Here is a 21310-nt window from a genome sequence, read left to right on the forward strand (position 1 = left end):
GTGCGAAAAATCAGGGTAATGATATTCAACCAATGCTCTTATTGAGCATTTTTATTTTAATTAAACATTTTTATTTTATTTAAATGACATAGGCCATTTGAACAAAAATAAGTGTGGTCCAGTTCTGCGCGATTATTTTTTGCAATTTAAGGTTTCTTAAAAATATCAGTACCTACCTACATACCTATACATGAATTTGCGCATCTCAAGGTCGATTTTTTTTAAAGAATTCATAATGACTGTAGGTTTACCTGTAAGGTACTTTCCTCATCCAAACTTATTTTCAGTTTTTTTGTATGTAATAAAAGTTAACCTTACCTTTTTTCGAATATCTGAAAAATATACAAAAAAATATTAATATTGTATTTTCAATTTTTTTTTAAAGGTGTACAAGTATTTACTGTTACTAAAAAAAGTATTTAAATATGTTATTGAATATAATTTTTAAAAAAGCTATAGAGTATGTTTGAGAACTTTTGCTGAGAAAGTACATTATTATTTATTAAGATTACCATGTAAATAAGTATCTTCTTTTTTTGCAAAAATTTTACTTTATTTTATTTTTTTTTAATTTTAAAATAAAGTTTTAATATTGACGAACTGTTTTCATGTTTCGCTTACGGACTTTCACGTTCGTGTCTGCTTTGCTCAACTCCATTTTGAAATTTCTCTATAATTTTTTATTAAACGAACTTTAATTTCAAATCATCATAAATTTATCCTTTATAAATTGAAAAATAATATTTGTCTAGTCCAGTGCTATAATATTATTTCTTGCAAAATTTTATTAATTCGATTTCATTTCAAAGTGCAAATACGTTTTTAAAAGAACATTTTCAATCGTTCTTCGATAATAATAACTTCGTTATTCTATAAAAACGTTGTATATTTTTTTTTTATATCAAGGACCGGAAATTAGTTAGAATACGATTCAGTAACTTCGATGAGGGATGGATTGGATGGTTGTGAGGGTTGTTTGAGTTTGCTGCTGAGTTAAATTGAATCCTTGCCAAATGCAAGACTAACAAATCTTATTTTCTTTCCTTTTCGCATTATGATAGACATTTTAGTTGATTCAAGGCAAAAGAAAGTGAGATGGAAGGAGAAAAGTTTTAGCAAAAAAAAAAAAATAATACGAATCCTCTTTTCTCTTCTCATCATTGTTATTGAATTAAATTGTTGAAGAAGGACAATAGACGAACGAAGGATGATGTTTTTTTTAATTTTTTTTTTTTTTCTGATTTTGTGATGAAGAAGAGTTTGAGTTTACTCATAGAATATAGATACTTGCGGTTATGGTTGGTTGCACATGACCATAGTGTCCTTCCATCTGTTTTCCTTTCTATTGGTTTAGTTTTTTACGTAATTGTTTATCTTTTTTGTTTGTGGGAGACATAGAAGATAGTTTTTCAGTAGAAAGTTTTTATGGAAGAGGGAAAGGTCCTGACCAATTTTCAAAACTGTGGTTGTGTTGGCTGTCCGTTTGTTTTGGTCTCCATACAACAACGAAGTTTAAAGTTTGGTTTGGTTCAACAAAATAAAACTATTTTTCTTATTAACGATGTGGTTAGACTGAGGATATTAGGGTTAACCCATTTAAACAATTTAAGGTTTACTTTAAATTGTTTACTTTTGGTTAAAGTTTTACCATTTCGGCATGTTGACTGAAACAAAATTTAGATTTTCTTTTGAACAAGCTATTTTTGTATAATGTGTTGTAAGATTTTTGCCTACTTTTAACATTTTTTATTGAATATTTGAATTTTTCAAACTGATTTTTTTTTGTAATAGTTTAAACGAAAAAGAAACGAGCGGAAGAGCAAGAAGACTGTCGTCTTAAAATAAAAGGAAAAAAATCTTCTTAATTTTTGCACCAAAATTTCAAAGCATAACGAAAAGAATCTAATACAGTAAAATAAGGAGAAAAAAGGGGTAAATCTCGGAATGAATGTTAGTAGAATTTTTTTTTGCTCAATATCTTCCTTTTGCCATTCTATAACATATCTCAAAAGTCTAGAAAAATCTCATGTCCGCTTGTCGCGATTTCAAGGTCAAATCGCGAAATGGAGATTTTCAAAATTAGCAAAAATAGGCTATGGTATTATATACACATATGATACATGATTTCAAGGTATTTTTTAACGTTGATTCCAAAAAATCTAAAATCAAGACAATCTGACGTCTCTGGAAAAAGTTATACCTGTTTTTCATCTGTCAACTCATATTATTATAACAGTTGCAAACTTACTGCCGAAAAACCCTTAAAAGTTATGGTAGATGAACCAAATTTTGCATGAAGATTTTAGAATCCATCATTATTAAAAATCAAAACAATCCATTACAAAAAATATATATACCTACGAAATAATGGCATTTTTTTGATGGAGGGGCAAATTTTAGGATATGCACTAAAGAAGATTCTTGTTCATCTTAGGAATAAGTGCTAATAGGCTATTTTTTTCATTTTAATCTTTGTTTGGATGTTCTTTAGCTACCCTCAAAAATCTAAAAAAATCTCATGTCCGCAAGTCCTAATTTTCTTGGTTTGAAAATAAGGTGCAGATTTTAAAAAAATTGAAAAACTACACTTCAGATATTTGTGTCAGATCAACATGAATAAAGTGCATTACTTTTCAGGGATGGTCAGGTTGACTTGTTTGTGAGTTTTGTTGGAATAAGTGTTAAAAAATACCTTTAAATCATGTCGCTTATGTTGGTATACATATAAAAATTTAAACTTTTCTTATTAATTTTTTAAAATCTGCACCTTATTTTCAAACCAAGAAAATTAGGACTTGCGGACATGAGATTTTTTTAGATTTTTGAGGGTAGTTAAAGAACATCCAAACAAAGATTAAAATGAAAAAATTAGCCTATTAGCACTTATTCCTAAGATGAACAAGAATCTTCTTTAGTGCATATCCTAAAATTTGCCCCTCCATCAAAAAAATGCCATTATTTCGTAGTTATATATATTTTTTGTAATGGATTGTTTTGATTTTTAATAATGATGGATTCTAAAATCTTCATGCAAAATTTGGTTCATCTACCATAACTTTTAAGGGTTTTTCGGCAGTAAGTTTGCAACTGTTATAATAATATGAGTTGACAGATGAAAAACAGGTATAACTTTTTCCAGAGACGTCAGATTGTCTTGATTTTAGATTTTTTGGAATCAACATTAAAAAATACCTTGAAATCATGTATCATATGTGTATATAATACCATAGCCTATTTTTGCTAATTTTGAAAATCTCCATTTCGCGATTTGACCTTGAAATCGCGACAAGCGGACATGAGATTTTTCTAGACTTTTGAGATATGTTATAGAATGGCAAAAGGAAGATATTGAGCAAAAAAAAATTCTACTAACATTCATTCCGAGGTTAAACCCTTATTTGACTGGATTAATCCTTTTAAATTATTTTTGTTCCATCTTTTAATTTCAATAAGTATGAACATAAAATTAATGAGAAATCTTTTCATTCTTAGACGATACGCATAAATATTTTTAAGAACAAAAAAAATCTTTTTAAATGAAGTTCATTTTGATTTTAACAGAGTTCATTTTGATTTTAACATGGTTTAAACGGATTCCAATTATTTTTATTAGAAATCTTATTATTTTAAAAAGATGGGATTTTAAAAGAGCATCATCTTGATTCTTGCAGATTAAAGCGCAAATTTCACATTAACACGTTATAACGTAATGGTAAAGTTAAGACAAAACAAGGAGTAGCAGGAAAACTTAACATTTAAGAAAGGATTATATACAATTTATTGGGTTTCTAGTTAGTACTGCCTTCTAGCTCATATAGCTGCATTCTATCGATTTTTCATTGAGCTGATGAGTTTTTTTTTTTACTGTATCTGAGGGTTCCCTTTCAATTCCTCTATCACTTCTGTATTAAGTTCATTTAATGCTCGTTCCATAAATTGAATCAAATAGAACCTGTATTAAATTAGGCAGATTTCTTGTTGTTTTAACAAGAATGGAATCGATTTTGATTAAAATTTTTGGGTGTAATGTTACAAATAAGACCTAACTCTTATTATGTTATTTCATAGAACCGTTTTTTTAGTTTCTGAATATATCGTACACGACTTAAAATTCTTTTCTACAAAAGCGTTTTAGACACCGTAATATTAAAATTTTAGAAAATTTTCAAAATACACATTTTTTCGATTTTGAAATATGTAATATTTCCAATTTTTTTTTTTTTTTGCAAAATCAATTAACTAATTATTTCTTCAAAATGACACCCATTTTGTTTTAATGTTAAAAAATTTCTACATTTAGAAAATTTGTTTTTTAAAAAAAACGTAACGATTTAAAATTTTGGTATACAATTACAATTTGTAGTCAAAATCATTAAAAATAATGTTCTATTTATTATACAAACAGATTTCATGTATATACATATTTTTTTTATAATTAACAGAAATACCCTTATAAAATTAAATTATATTTTATTTAAAGAAGTAAAATAGTGGTGCATAGGTTTTCAACAGCGTGCCAAAATCACCTTTAAATTGTGTTGGAGCAGTAAAATCTTTAAATTTTGACGTAAATGACGTTATTTTTGTTAACACACTTATCAGCAAAACTGGTGTAAACACAAAAAGTCTCTGTGTGTTTTTAAATTTTTTATTAATTTTGATACAATGCAATTTTCATACAAGTCTTGGCATTAGAACTGATAAGATTCACAAAAATGACATTTGTTTGCGTTCCAGGATAATGACATTTTCATACTTAATTTTTTTTATTTTGTACAACATAAAAAGAAGTTGCCTGTAAAGCCGGTTTACGGACGATGATTTTACGTGATAGCGTCGTTAGATAGCAGGTTGTGTGCTTTTGTTTAAAATGAGTCAATTGAAGCGTTTACTTATTTCAAACAATCATAATTTACAAGAAAAAGCTAAAAAAAAAATACCTTTTTTATTTGCTCATATTAATTTTTTTTTCAATTATGTAATTTAAAAGCCAAGTATAAAAATAATTTATTGAAAACAATCATTTTCATCAAAAAAAGCAAAAAAAACATGAATTTTTATCTTCTCACGTCATTAATTCCATTTTTTTCCCTAACAACCTATAAAAAGTTTTATACCATCTGAAAGCTTATTGTCTTAGTTCAAAATATATATATCGATCAGGTCTATGAGACATCTACAAAAAGAGCTAGAATTTTTTGAACTCGATCAAATTTCATTAAAAAAAGCAAAAAAAAACATTTATTTTAATGTTCTCACGCTATGGAATCAATTTTTTTTGTTTGACAACCTATACAAAATTTTATACCATGTGAAAGATTATTTTTTCACCATTCATATGACATATCAATCTCATTTCAAAGATGCCTACAAGAGAAATTAGAATTTTTTAAAGTCAACCATGTCGAATTTCCAGACTGAGATTACGGAACTTGCCACACTGGTGGCTATTCGGGGGGCAACTACAGATCTCCACTGGTGCTTAGAGGTTTTTCGCAAGTTTCTTGATTTAACATTGTGTAGCTTCTAGTTAGTCTACCGTTATGTGTGATATACCAAATGAAAGGTAATTGTATCATGATGCTCATAAAAGTTTAATAAAATTTCAATCTGCTCTTGGTCAAAAGTTATAACCTGTTGAATTCTAAAATTTTATTTTACCGTTATCTCAAAATTGTGTTTACGAAAATGATTGAAACTTCGCACACATTTATTCGTGTTCATGGTCTATCATTACTCTACTTACTTTATTCTTGTATCTATTAAAGAAAAAAAGATAAAAATAAAAAACGATGAAAATCGGCTAAAAACGGTCATAAAACGTGTTTTTTTAAACTTGTTTCTTCTGTTATTCAGTCAAAACTCACTAAACGATTCCAATTTTTTACACATGTATGCATAAGGCTAAAACCTATATGTGCCCATGATTTTGAAAGTGGACTAAGTCACTTTTTGCATTGTTTAAAGAAAAACTTACATAATAATTTTCTTATAACGATTTAATTATATTTCTTTTATGAATACACTAGAGGAGCAATAAAGAAGTTTATTTACTGCAATTTCGCTTTCAAATAAACTTTACCCCTTAAATAATTATTATTTTAAGGCTAGATTTGAGGTCATTTTTAGGAGTGACTTAGTCCACTTTCATAATTAAGGGCACATATGTATGTCCTATTGAGATTTTTTGAACGCTCTAAAAAAAAAGCTAAAAAATCAAAAATTACCTAAAAATACCCCTAAAAAACAAGGTGTTTTCAAAAATTCATATTTCAAAACGCAGAGTGTTGGAAAAAAAATCCGTATTTGATCCTTAATTTTTTTTCCCTCATCTTTCAACTCTCTACAAGTTTGCGTTTAGATTTTAGCCCAAATTTCATCTTTCCGTTTTACCCCTGTTTACCCTATTAAATGACGGAATTTTTAAAAATCCTTCATTTTTGGATTAAGCTTTAGGTTATTATCTTTCAAATAAGCTATAGAATATTTTTGTATCTCTAATAGTTTATTTTTAATTTTGAATTGAAATTTTTCCTAAAAATTATTAATATACAAAGGATTGTTTTTGCCATTTTTTTTAGAATCAAGATTTTGAAACGAAATTTCAACTTTTCTCCAAGCTTTACATGACATCATCTTATATAACCTATTTTATACAGAAAATCCATAAATATGTACTTCTAGTTTTATAGCTTTCGTATATAATAAGAAATTCCATTTACTCTCTAATGAACTTCCTCCATCTCATTTTGGTATTTTCATTTTTTTTTTTTTATAGAAAAAGAAAGCTATTGTAGTCTCGGCACGAGTGCATCCAAGTGAAACACCATCCTCTTGGATGATGAAAGGCCTAATGGACTTCATTACGGGTGACTCTTCGGTTGCCAAACGTTTGAGGCACAAATTCATTTTCAAACTTATACCGATGCTGAATCCAGATGGAGTTATTGTTGGAAATACGAGAAATTCTTTAACCGGCAAAGATTTGAATCGACAATATCGAACTGTTATACGAGAGACTTATCCATCCATTTGGTATACAAAGGCCATGATTAAAAGGTATGGTATATATTGGACGGGGATTGTAGTTTGCATATGAACACAAAGTCAAAGAGCCTTTAGGGAATCAATTCTAATGAAATGGTTCGCTTATTTTCATTGTTTTTTTTTTTTCCTTTACATTTTTTCCAATAAAGACTGATTGATGAATGTGGTGTGGCCATGTACTGTGATATGCACGCTCACTCACGAAGGCAAAATATTTTCGTTTATGGCTGTGAGAATCGACGCAATCCGGAAAAGAAACTCACCGAACAAGTTTTTCCGCTAATGATGCACAAAAACGTGGCCGACAAGGTAAGTTACGGAACCAACGTTTTCTTTGTGTTAAAAACCTCCCTTTCTGATTCTGTATACAAATTTTGTTCGAAATTGTAAAATTTAATTTTCATGTTTTCCCTCTTTTTTTGGGGTTTGGATGTTTTTCTTTTTTTCTTTCTTGTTTTTCAACACGGTTCGTTTCAGTTTTCCTTTGAAAATTGCAAATTCAAGATACAAAGGAGCAAGGAGGGTACTGGACGCATTGTCGTTTGGATGCTAGGAGTTACCAACAGTTATACGATAGAGGCGTCCTTTGGTGGTTCTAGCTTGGGATCGAGGAAAGGAACGCACTTTTCCACTGGGGTAAGTTAGCACATTGTTTATTTATTATTTTTTTTTTTTTTTTTTAATTTTTTTTAAGTTGTGCGGTGAAATTATTTTACGGGTTATGATTTTGCGATGAATCCTTGAAGCGAAAGCTTCAGAGTTCATAATTTACTGCCATGATGGTGATTTTTTTCGAGTGGAATGTTGCGTATTGTTTCAGCTTTGACGTCGTAGTTGGTTTTAAGGTGCAATTTTCCTACAGTCATGTTTTTTGCCATTAAATTATATATTAAAATGAGTTTCGTGAAATTGTACTTTGGCTTATTTTTTTTTAAGGCAACGAAGTCGGGTGGTTTTCTACTAATTTCTTTAATATTTGAGAAGTAAAAGGCATTTATGTAAATATTACTTGGATTTTAAGGTTAAATTTTCATTTTGCTGAAAGTTTTGATAAATGTTTCAGAAAACAATCCAATTCTCAGTACCTTATACTGAACCAAATTATGGAGCTCATATTGACTTTGAAGAATCAATATTCAAATCAGAAATACTTCATGAAAATTTTAAGAGCTAACGTGCATACAAATGTAGTACCTACTTTATTCAACAGACCTATTTTTTTTTTTTTTTGTTAGAATTCTGGAATTTTTTTAGAATACAGAACTTCTTGATTAGACAAATATATTCGTCTTAATAACGGATAGGCGGTTTTGACTTTTCTCCAAATCTATACATACCTGCTTTTCTATTGACTTACAATTCTATTCTGCTTTTCATCGGGAAAGATTTTTCTTGATTTTTCACTTATCACTATAATACCTACTGCTAATCACTCGAAGTAAATCTGTATTTAATCGGTAACGTCGTAAAATGCGGTAGTTATTTTGGTCTAAAACCTGGCCAAAAATATTTGGGCACATTTTTCACATCAACTTGGTACCAAATGACTTAAAAGTTATTTGAAAGGATAAATTTTGATTTTCTTGGTGCAGTAAAACCCACATAAGTGCTTTGCTTATTCACTTTCCTCCCGATTAGTCGGGAGAAAAAAATTATTAAAAATAAAAAAAAAGCACATAAAACACTGTCATGTCAATTACTTTGGAAATGACATAGCAGAGGTTGTAGGTATTACTGAGTACATCATATTTCGCCACTTGAAATTAATCGTAGACCCTCAAAATTTCAAGTTGTCGTCAAAAAACCGTTTGTCAATGTTTTCAGATTTTAACGATTTTTTACTCAGCCATTTTTCGGCTAATTTCAAATTTTTTTACAGTTCTAAACAGAGGAGTACTTGTTTTTTTTTGAAAATGTTTTTTTATTATGCTCAAGCACATAATTGGGTGTAGATTTTATGGGCTGAATCTAAAAGTACAAAACCGTTTTAAGCTACAAAATGTAGATTAAAACGTTTAAAGCAATCAATTTGATTCCTAGGAATTTTTTGTAGAACGTTTAAGCCCCTACAAGAATATATCTTGCTAATTTGAAAAAAAAAATGAATTTTCAGCGAATTAGAAAATTTTGAAAAGTAAAAAATGTTTTTATATTTTTTTTTTAACTTTGACCTCAAATATCTTTAGAATGGTTAGATAAATGAAAAATGTTAATAAGACCTTATTTGTGGAACAATCTATTTTCTACAAGAATAGCTACGTCTTGCGCGTTTGATTATTACCTATTATTTTTCAATTTGTTACAAAATTAAGAACAAAAAACGAATTTTGAAAGATTTTCTCGATTTTTGGACCTCAAATATCTATTAAACGGTTGGATAAACGAGCGTTTAATTTCCTACTAGAATATGTAAAAAAATTTGCGATTTAAAAAAAAAATGATTTTTTTTAGTAGAAGCTTGATGTAAAAATGGAAAATTGCGAAGCGGAGGACCTTTCCATTAATATTAAGAGCTGATATTTGGTGTGTATATTCTTGAGGTGCCTAGCAATCGATTTTTCGGAGTACCAAATCAAAAAAAAAGAATTTCGATTTTTTTTTGACCCACCCTAATATATAGGTACAAAGTGTATGTCAGATATTGTAGAAGGTACTTTTTTCGCAAAAATATACCTTCGTGTTTTTTTACTTGCGATATAGGTACTATAGGGCAAGTTTAGGATTCGTAAAAAAAATCGAACTCGAGATAACAATTTTACATGACATTACGATGATGGAGAATGCCAAAAAAGTGGGTCCGGCAATTCTGTCTGTCTGTCTGTCTGTCTGTGTGTCTGTCTCTATCTGGAGCTGCAGCCTAAACGAGTGAAGTGATTTTCTTCAAACTTGGTAGTTAGCAGTTTTTGGTGATTCCCTAGAGGGGAAATTGAAATTTTTTTTTTATGACCAAAACTAACGGTACCTGCCATATAACGGAAATAGAAAAGGTAATTTTTTTCAAAAACGGCTCTAACGATTTTGATTAAAATTTTTGTGTGTAGTACTACACATAAAAGCCAACTTTTTAAATAAAAAAAATATTTTTTGTACCGTTATTAACGGTACCTGTCATAGAACGGGTTTTTTCATTTCTGAATATCTCGTACAAAATTAACCCGATTTAAATGAAAATTTTTATACAAAAGTGTGTAAGTAAAGATAATATTAAAGTTTTAGAAAATTTTTAAAAAACGCATTTTTGGTTTTTTAAAAAATATTTCAAATTTTTTTTTTGAAAAATCAATTTTTTGAAAACGGATCAATGAAAAATTTTGAAATTTAGTTTTTATGTGTAAATTAATTATTTCTTCAAAATGGCATACCAACTTTTTTTTTGAAAAATGTTAAAAAAATTTTATATATAAAAAATTATTTTTTTAAAAAACGGCTCCTACAATTTTCAAAATTTTTTTTCTAAAAATACCTTTTTATACGAGAAATAAAATGGCATATTTGTTTTTTTTTTTAAGATATTTTAAAACGGAGTTTTATTAATTATAAAAACAGATTTAATTTTTTTATACTACTTATGAAATTTCTTCAAAATATCAAATTTTAAATTTATTGAATAAAAAGCTTTAACATTATAGTTACTTTAAGCATAAGAGCAAGTACGTGCGACCCCAGTCGTGCAATTTATTTTATATCCAAGGAAGATGTTGTAGAGCGAAAATCTACCAGCAGTTATAGATGATAAATAGGATAATTAACGAAAGTTCTAGATAATTTAAAAATTCTAAAAAATTTTTTTTGAAAAACCTCGAAAATATTGAGAAAAATGCCAAAATCTATTTTAATTTTTTTTAACTTAACAAAAAAGTTCGATTTTTTTAACGTTTTATAATTCACATAGGTAGGTTTTAATTTTGTTTGTAACAAAAAAATTAATTTTTCGATTTTTTTTTTACGATTTATTTCGAAAAAAATTACCTAGTTTTCAATCAAAAAAGTTGGTGAAAACATTTTATTGAGTTTTGAAAAAAAAAAAAAATAATGCAGTAACCTTTACTTGAAGGTAATGTCGACAAACTTTGCTGCCATTGTTTAAAAAATAATGTCAAAACAACCAAAAAAATCATTTTTGGGTAAATGCCACTGAGGTGTTTTCTAATTTTTAATACATTTAATTTTCATATTATTAAGTTCTAAAATAGAGTTTATTTCTTGCAAAATTGATGCTAAAAAATAATAGGATTTTCTATGTGACGATTTTTGGGATTATGAGCTAAATTTTTTAATTTTGTCTAAAAATCATCACCTAGAGAAATTTTTGTTTATAAGAATTTCTTTTTGCCATTTTTCTCAATATTTTTGAGGTAAGAAATGATACGAATAAATGTTGTAGATCTTTAAGGTCCATTTTCTTCACTCGGAGTTGAACAAAACTTGAGAATTTTTATATTAAAAATTCTCAAGTTATGTTCAACTCCGAGTGAAGAAAATGGACCTAAATTATCTGCAGCATTTATATACATAGGTATATTTTTTCCTCAATAACCCTACTTTTCACAAAAATCTTAAGAACCCTCTTTTTTTTCAAAAGTAAAAAGTTAATCTTTCTGTTTGATGTTTCTGATGCGGAATAAGTCTTTAATAATCCCAATTTATATTACGACAGCGAAAAAACATTTCAAAATTAAGTTTACCTCTGTTAAGGAAAAAAAACTTGACATTTTTGTATTTTAAAATCTTATTTCCTTCTGTCGTAAATATATTCTACCTTAGTCAAATGGCAAAATATTCTCAAATACGAGTAGGTATGTTTTCTGCACACAAAGTACATACATAAATTTAAAGTAATTTCAAAGTGACACACAAATACAAAACACACTTGCACACACACACAAAACATACACATTGTCACACATGCCATTAGACTAATCTCCTTTTCAAGGATGAATTAAATTCTATATTATATTTACAAAGAAGAAAAAGGGTATCTTCCCAACTTCTTTACACATTCAGTTCAGCTATTACTTCAACTTGAAAAAAGGATTGATAGGTGAGGACGTTTAGGAGGTTTTTAAAATGACATCCACTCATACACCAACACACACGTACCTATCTATGGCATTAAGACGTGTTTTTTTGTATTTGATGCTTATGATGAAGGAGAGGTACACCTACGTGTTTGAAATTTTGAAACAAAATTTAATCCCTTTTGGTAAAGTTCATGCGAAATAAAAAAAAAAAAAAAAACAAAACCAAAGGAAATTCACATAAAATTCATTTTCAACAAAATTGAAACTCCTGTCAGAGTATAAAACCAAAAATAAACAAGCTTCAACCAACCAACACAATTTCTTCCGAAAAAAGGGACAGATATTAATTTATCTGACAAGAAGTTGTAACCCTATATAGCTTGCAATTCTTGGATCAAATGACGAAAAACGAAAAAGCTTTCTTCTTGGTAATGTTTTTACAATTTTAATAGGACTTCCTGGAAACAGGGTGTACCTTTTTAATAATCTTTAATAATTTCGAAACTCTTAGAAAACTTTAAATGCAACATTATTATTTGCAAAATTTATTGTTTGTTCCAGGATGTTATCTACAATTTTTATCTTATTTTGATAAAATCAGATGGAGTTAGTTTATTGCTAAACGGGGATGAACATAGGCTATTTTTTATGGAAAAAAGATCATCAAAAAGTGTGGTTATGTTACCGAGAGTCGGTTTATCTTCTTTTCAAAAGTTTAAAGCATTAACACATAATATCTGTAGAAATTCCTAGAAGAATTCCAAGGCACAATATTTGAACTTGGAATTGTCAAAGAAACACCCTGTATGAGCCCTTATCATTTCGTATGAAATGCATGTGTGGGAATTTAATGGTCAGTGCCATGAATTTATCAGAACTGTCAGTCTTTTTCAGAATTACTTACACAAAATTTTTACCCCATTCATTCGTTTGGTCTTTTGAAAAATAAATTAATATAAAATTGTGCAACAGTTTTATATTGATTCCCATGAGAGGTTGAGAGACAGATAAAATGACTTAAAGGATGTTTTTTTTACATAATATTTAGGTACATACATTTATACAGCAAAAATATTTACACAACTGGGATTTACCATTTAATCTATATGTAATTTTTAATTTTGTATATTTTCAGGATTACGAACATATGGGACGAGCATTTTGTGAGACACTCTTGGATTATTGCGATGAAAATCCAAATAAAGTAAAGAAATATATGAAAATATTTAAACAAGTGAAACGTGTTAGGAAAAAAGAAAGACGCGAACGAAGAGCACTTAAATTGAAGAAATTAGCAGAACAGGGATGTATAATTGATGCAAAAATTATTACACGAACTGAGAAAAGTGTTTAAAGCCAAAAACAGAACAAAACATATCATTTCAATTGTTTATTTTGAAATTTTGTTGTTCGTAAGATTTATATAAAATAGTAATTATTTTTTAAGAATGTTGAAGATATCACATTTTCATGTGAGTATAAAATAGTTATTGTCGTTGTCGTGCTGTTTTTTCGTGTTTCTTAATGTCATGTGATTTTGTGTTGTGTTTAAATTTTTAAGAAATATTTTAAAAAGAATAACAAATACTGGTCCAAAGAGGTACAATTGAGGTATTCCATCAAAATGTTAGATATCAAATCAAGGAGAATATTTTGTGAAATATTATCAAAACTTTTTCTTCTTGTAAGTTAAATAGTAAATTATGGAGCCTTTTCTGCCCATTCTGTCGTAAGCGACAATCGAGTTTGAAATCTTTGTTACGTTTTATTCGTAAGCTTATTGTAGACGATATTGGTTTGCTTTCATTCATGAGAAAGTGTTTAATCCTTTTCGTTCTAAGTATTGAAAGCATTAAAATTAAACGTTTTGCATAATTCATTATTTTGATTTAGTTACACATTTTTTTCTCTAACCTTGGCGAAATTTTAAAAATATTTGAAACAAAAAACAAAATATTCTATAATTTCTAGTATTGGTTCATCAAAAATTCAAGTAATCTTATTCAAACATTATCAAAGTGGTATCACTGCCTTATTCCACAAAAAATGTCTTATATCTAAATGTTTTATAAATTTTTCAACAAATCGATTAGCTTTGTTGAAAAAGGTATCTTCTAAAATCAAATTTATTTTTGCCATTTACCATTTACAATGTTACTCCTTGGGGTGTCCTCTTAACCTCAATTTAAGCAGCAATAAAAAAAAATACTTACAAAATCACTTTTTAACTTACAAGAATGTCAAGGTTTTTTTTTATTTCCTCATCAATATTTCAAATCCAAATCAAATTAAAAACAAAAAAAAACTCAAGAAACCTCAATACAGTAATAAATAAATAATGAAAAAAAAAGTCACTTCAAGGATAACGAAGATAAAAAAAAATTATAACCAATTATGCTGCAAAGAGAAAAAATATAAAACAAAAAAAAAAAAACAAACACTGCTAATTTCATTCAATTTATTTGCTTTTTAGTACAGGAAAGATAGACATTTTCGTGGAACGAAATACAGGACGGCTTAATTTTTCAAATCTGAAAAAGGGGTATTAGAAAAGCTTAAGTCCTGGTTTTCGGGACGCCACCCCCCTGGCGAAATCCGCCATTTTGGAAAACGCGAATCACTCTATATCTCCAAAACTATGGGTCCTATAGAAATGGTTGTCAGACCAAAGTTCTTGGAAATTTAATTATGTTTTTCTTTGTAGTACATTATTTTTCTCAGCGGGCAATAGTTTTGAGGTTATGTTGTTTTAATTTATTTTTTTTCGGTTTTCTTAAGATTATAACAATCACAGTACTGGTTACATAATTTTTTAAACAGTAAAAGTTATAGACCATCAAATTTCCAATAATTTGGTATATTTTCAAAAGTCATGCGATGTATGAGTCGAAAGTTATTGAATTGAAAACTATAGTCTAAGTACAGGAAAGTTAGTAAAGAAATCAGGCATTTTGTGGAACGAATTAAAGGGAGGCTGATTTTTTCAAACCTGAAAGAAGGGTATTAGAAAAGCTTAAGTCCTGGTTTTCGGGACACCAACCCCCTGGCAAAATCCGCCATTTTTTAAAACGCGAATTGGTCTATATCTCCCAAACTATTGGCTTGATCGAATAAGTTACTGAACCAAAATTGTAGGTAATATAAATATCTTTTCTTGTGCATGCACTGTTTTTCAGCGAGGACAACACTTTTTAGGTTATGTTGTTTTATTTTTTATTTTTTCTTTTTTTTTAATTTTTCTCAGTCTCTATGATAGAAACATAATCATTAAAGTTGTAGAACATCAAATTTACATTAATTTAGGATACTTTTGAAGATTATATGACTTTTCAAACCAAAGATACGGAACTTAAAGAGCAATCCCTCTCAATATTTTCAAAAAATATACTAATATGTTTTTGCATAAGGTATGAAAAAAAAGGCTAAATCGGGTACCTAATGTAAAAACAAGAAAAATATGATATGAGGGGGAGTTATTAAGGTGGTTAATGGTAAAACTTACAATATTGAGGTACACATATTTTGTTTTAAGTCAAACATCATACTTTTATGATGCTAAAAAATTATGTTTCTATCTGTTTCTATCTTCTACTGAGAAAAATTAAAGAAAAAAAAACAGAAAAAAATTAAAAATTAAACAACATAACCTAAAAAGTGATATCCTCGCTGAAAAACAGTGCATGCACAAGAAAAGATATTTATATTACCTACAATTTTGGTTCAGTAACTTATTCGGTCAAGCCAATAGTGTAGTAGATATAGACCAATTATTCAAAATGGCTTTCACCAGGTGGTTGGCGACCCGAAAACCAGGACTTTCGTTTTTTTACTATCCTTCTTTCATCGTTCCACAAAATGCCTGTTTTTTTTACTAACTTTCCTGCACTAATATTATAGTTTTCAGATCAATAACTTTCGATTTATACATCGCATGACTTTCAAAAATATACCAAATTATTGGAAATTTGATGGTCTATAACTTTTACTGTTTAAAAAATTATGTAACTGATACCGGGATTGTTATAATCTTAAGAAAACCGAAAAAAAATAAATTAAAACAACATAACCTCAAAACTATTGCCCGCTGAGAAAAATAATGTACTACAAAGAAAAAGATAATTAAATTTCCAAGAACTTTGGTCTGACAACCATTTCTATAGGACCCATAGTTTTGGAGATATAGAGTGATTCGCGTTTTCCAAAATGGCGGATTTCGCCAGGGGGGTGGCGTCCCGAAAACCAGGACTTAAGCTTTTCTAATACCCCTTTTTCAGATTTGAAAAATTCAGCCGTCCTGTATTTCGTTCCACAAAATGCCTGTTTTTTTACTAACTTTCCTGTACTATTTAAGGAACGCGTTCTTGGTCTCTAGGTTCATAAAGAAAACATAAAACTTTCTACCTGGTGAAGACAAGAGAAAGAGAATTATTAAAAAAAAAAATGAAACTTTCTGTTTTAAATTACTTTGTACTTTGTGCTTTTGCAACAGAATTTCCTCTTTTTTTTTTGTAACTCAACTCTTATATTATTTTATTAAAAATGTGTGTATTTGAACACAAAAAGTTTTCAAAGGATGCATACAATTTGTTCTTCATCCTGATGATGATGTTGATGATGCTGGCAGGAAAGGTTAAAGCACAAAGTAACAAAAACAAGTCTAACAAAAACGCACAATAAAGTTTGACTAAGAAGAAAAAAAATTACAAAAAAATAAAAAAAAACTTTTAATGGCGGTCTCAAAATTTAAAATTATTTTTAGTTTTAATTTTAAGTTAATTTTTATTTATTATTATAATTTTATTTAAAAGGTATTTTTGTCAATAGCAAAATTGTGAAATGTTTAGTTAAATATAATTTATTATTATTTTAGCTTTAAATATATTTTTTTATAATTTAAATTGCATGTATTAAATAAATTATAATTTTAATTAATTTTTGTTCTTTTCAATTAGTTCAAAATAAAACTTTTGAAATGCAAATACTGAGTAATGTTTTATTTATTCCCTAGACTCGGTTTAAATTTTCACAAAGACTGTAATAGAGCGTATGTTGTACTAATTTTTTAATAATTTTAAATATTAATTTAATTTATTTAATTTTTAATTTCATAATTTTTTTTTATATAAAACTAATTTTTGTAAAATGCATTCTTTTGCAGTCTTGTGAGAGTTTTTTTTCATTTCATTTTATGTGAATAAATTAAGACCATTTTTATGTTTAACTTCCGAATAATATCCTTGAATATGCTTTTTAATATGAATAACTTCATTATTTTATGTTTTCATTAGTAAATAATATTTTACATAAAAATAAAATTGTGTCCTATCATTCATTTCCTATTATCCTATTTTTGTTAAAACCCAACAGGAACGTCTTAGACTGAAAATAATTGAAAGACTGTTAAAGGAAGGATCTAGTGCTGATGAGCCCCTTAACATCCCATTGTCCGATTATTCGAGGTATCATTATCATTTTTTCTCTTTAACAACTTCTATCTGTCTATTGCTTTTTCCTACACTTGACTACTTTTGCACACTAACTTCTTTCACTCTTGTGTAAATAACACTTTGTCCAAAAATGACATCGACTAAAAATTCATTTAAATGTTAAAACAATTTAAAAAAAAAATACTAAAATTCCTCAAAACAGCGACGAAGGCGATACAAGTTCAAGTTCGGATAACGAAGGTAAAGCTGATCGATTTTCTGATTTAGAAGGGCCATGTTGTCAACCATTAAAAGCACCACCGTGTTCCCCAGAATATAATGTTGTTCAAAGGAGAAAGGTAAACTTACATTTGATTTTTTTTCGAAAAACAAAAAAAAAAAAAAACACTTCTCAAAACCAGCACAATGCACTATATAATATTTTTTATCTGAAACTTTGTAGAATAAATTAAAAATTGCGAGAAGAATTATGAAAATATTGGATGGAATATATTTTAGACCAAGAATCAGAAAAATTGGATTGAGACAAGCTCATTTATCAAAAACTGAAAAGATCGAAATGCAAAGAAGGTTTAAGAAAATCAAGAAAAGGCCAAAAGTTAAAAGGAAAATGAGAATATTTTTGAAGAATCAGAATGTGATAATTTATCGCAAGGTAAATAGTTTTTTTTTTTTACCTAAACAAGACATTTTAAAAATTTCGCTGAAAAGTATGAAATCTAGGGCCTAGTTATTTGGTTGAATGATTCTCTCTTTTCTTGAGTGTCTATAGTTCCAGAAGCTTTAAGCCATTTTCATTAACCGAAATATTTTTACTTGCTCAGTATTGGACAAGTATTGGTTTCGTGTAGAAAAAATCGAGGTTTTAATCAAAACCAACATTACGATGATGGAGAAGATCAAAAAAGTGGTTTTCGTCATGCCGTCCGTCGGTCTGTGCGTCCATCTGTACATCGAGCTAGGGCCTAAACGGATGGATGGATTTACTTGAAACTTGGTACAGATGATTTTTACGTAATTCAATAGACCCGTTTTTTTTTTATTTTTTTAATATCTCCATTTTAACGCATACCTCCCATATAACGTTTTCGAGGTTTTGCAAATTTCTCGAAAACGGCTCTAACGATTTCGATCAAATTTGGTGTGCGGAATACTCTTATTAATTCTAACAAAACTGCGTTTTTAGTTTTTCTCAAAAAATGCGGAGAACGGAAATATGGCGTTGCCGTTTTTCAAAAATTGACATATTTTTTAAGTTCATATATTTCATCAAAGCATTAGTTATTTTATTTAAAATTTACAGAGATCATTAAGTATAAAATGTTAAAAAAAAAATATTTTTAAAAACATTTTTGAAAAAAAAAAATTTTTAATTTAATTTTTTTTTTTTTTTGATTTTTTTTTCTACAAAATCTTAAATTTCCAATAGATATTTAAGATAAAGATACTGTGAACTACAGTATGAACTATGAAAGGGGAAAAATAAATGTCTGCCCTATTCGATTACTGGTCAATAGGGTTTTTGCTAAAAAAAAAAAAAACAAACCTAATTTTTTTTAAAGATTTGTATGTGCTGAGCTCGAATCCAATGTCAGAGAAATTCTATCAAATTACGTTTTTGAGATATTAGCATCCCAAAATATCACAAAAATAGTGTTTTTCAAAGTTCAAAATACGATATCTCAAAAACTTTACACGTTAGACCCAATTTTATGCCAGTTTCAAGTTTTGAAGGTCAAAGGTAATTAGAAGAGTAAAATTTGATTTCTATGGAAAAATATTTTTCGCCAATATTACTGTCATTTACGGAAAAACCGATCATAAAAATCGTTTCTTTGTTTTTTCAATTTTTCTCAATACATTCTGAAAAGTGTAGTTTTTCTACATAGTCTTAAAAAAAGGTTTTAATCTAAATGACGGCATTCCAAACTTTTCAAAAATCAAAAATTTTTTCGATATACCTAACTTTTTTGATTTAAAAATAGGCTATTTTTTCAAAAAACATTTAAAATAGGTAAAAAACGGGTTGGGGTCGAAATTCTGTATGTTGCAAAATTCTGTATTCAAAATACTGTATGTGCAAAATGCTGTAGAAACAAAATTCTGAAAGTCAAAATTCTGTATAGCAAAATTCTGGTTGGTCAAAATACTGTATTTCAAAATTCTGTACATCAAAATTCTGTAAATCAAAATTCTGTAAAAATGCTGTAAAAAAATATGGTTTTGATAATGTAAAAAAGTGCGCGCGCACTTTTTTACATTATCAAAACCATATTTTTTTACAGCATTTTTACAGAATTTTGATATACAGTATTTTGCCATACAGAATTTTACAAAACAGAATTTTGCATGTCAGTATTTTGTTGATACAGTATTTTGACGTACAGAATTTTGTATTTACAGTATAATGACGTACAGAATTATGGTATTACAGTATTTTGACCCCACAGAATTTTGTCGTACAGAATTTTGACAAGCAGAATTATGACCCGCTCCCGTAAAAAACATAAAAAAATAATTTTTAACAAGGTTTTGTTGAAATCCAGCCATTTTTGCAAAAGATAAAAATAAAAATCAAAAAATCGTGTTTATGCACTTTCCTCAATACTTTTAATTTATATAAAAAAAAACGGTTTGAGTAAAAGTTGTAGACCTTTTTACTATCTACAACTTTTGTAAATAACTTTTTTCAATAGGAGGCCTACTTTTGACAGAAATCGTAAAAAAACACGATTTTTGACACCCACCTCACTTTTTCGCCCACCCACCCCCTTTCCACTAATTCACCAATTTGTTTCTGGGCAGTTTATTTTCCCCTTTCATATACCATATATCTTTAATTTTCCCACCGCCCTTGAATTAATGGCAGTTGTGGGGGGAAGTTGCACTGTGACCTTAAAGGTCTATTGTGCCCCCACACCCTTATGCAGCTAATAATTTTTTCAACTTCTGCCTTCTGAGAATCTCATTTATTAAAGCAAGCCAACTCCTCGCCTAAGAAATGTCAAAATGAATGTTGAATGACGGCATTGTATCAAAAATACTTCTTAATTTTATTGAAGTGTTAAACCCTTTTGATGAAAAATCATTACAGATGTCATTTAGAAAATAATAAATAAAATTGGTCCAATAAGGCTTCCTTGTGGAACTCCAGAAAAAACACCAACCCACTAAGATAAGCTTTTTTTAAAGATGACGAATTGTGTACGGGCGCGAAATATGATTGATCCAATTAAGAATAAATCTACTCAGGAAATCTGTATCTTGTCAGCTTAGAGACAATTTTGGAGGTTTATGTTTACATAGTTACAAAACTTCAAAAGGTATTATTAATTAAGAATTTGTTTGGAAGTGGGTCTAAACTTTCTATGAGCTACAATGTTACAGCTTATGGTAAGACTGAAAATATGAACCAACCGATTCAATAATTTTGCTAGGCGTTTTGAGTCAAAAATGCAGAAATTATATTTTTTAATTAGTTTATATTTTTAATGTCTTTTCAATTTTAACCACACTAAAAGTATGAAAACCTAATTTCAGCCAATGCGCGACATTTAATTGACGCCTCACATCATTTATTTGACATATCAATAAAACTTTCTTTCCTCTTCTTCTGTATTAGCACTTTCGATTGACATGTTCATTGGTTGCACAAACAAATTCTATGAATGTACACAACACACATTTTCTGACAACGAGTTTAATTTTAATTGTCCGCTCAAACAATTTCACATCTATCTCAAAAGATTCTCTGTCATCCAATCTGACGGATTTGAAAAACCCCAAAATGAAATC

The 21310-nt window shown here is 28.4% G+C and overlaps 1 protein-coding gene across 3 annotated transcripts in view; it reads left to right on the forward strand.

Moving 5' to 3' along the window:
- LOC129910992 (cytosolic carboxypeptidase Nna1) overlaps positions 1–21310 on the forward strand; it is a 146231-nt gene that overhangs the window by 113243 nt on the left and 11678 nt on the right. Inside the window, exons 9-15 of one of the 3 annotated variants that reach the window (XM_055988616.1) lie at positions 6779–7059; positions 7197–7356; positions 7525–7683; positions 13204–13366; positions 17431–17527; positions 17718–17853; positions 17958–18170. In XM_055988616.1, coding sequence (XP_055844591.1) covers positions 6779–7059; positions 7197–7356; positions 7525–7683; positions 13204–13366; positions 17431–17527; positions 17718–17853; positions 17958–18170 — 1209 coding nt within the window. The remainder of the gene's footprint in view (positions 1–6778; positions 7060–7196; positions 7357–7524; positions 7684–13203; positions 13367–17430; positions 17528–17717; positions 17854–17957; positions 18171–21310) is intronic. The other 2 variants (XM_055988617.1, XM_055988618.1) reach the window with 2 other exon arrangements.

This window comes from Episyrphus balteatus, chromosome 2, assembly GCF_945859705.1.
Source record: "Episyrphus balteatus chromosome 2, idEpiBalt1.1, whole genome shotgun sequence".
Classification (NCBI taxonomy): Eukaryota; Metazoa; Arthropoda; class Insecta; order Diptera; family Syrphidae; genus Episyrphus; species Episyrphus balteatus.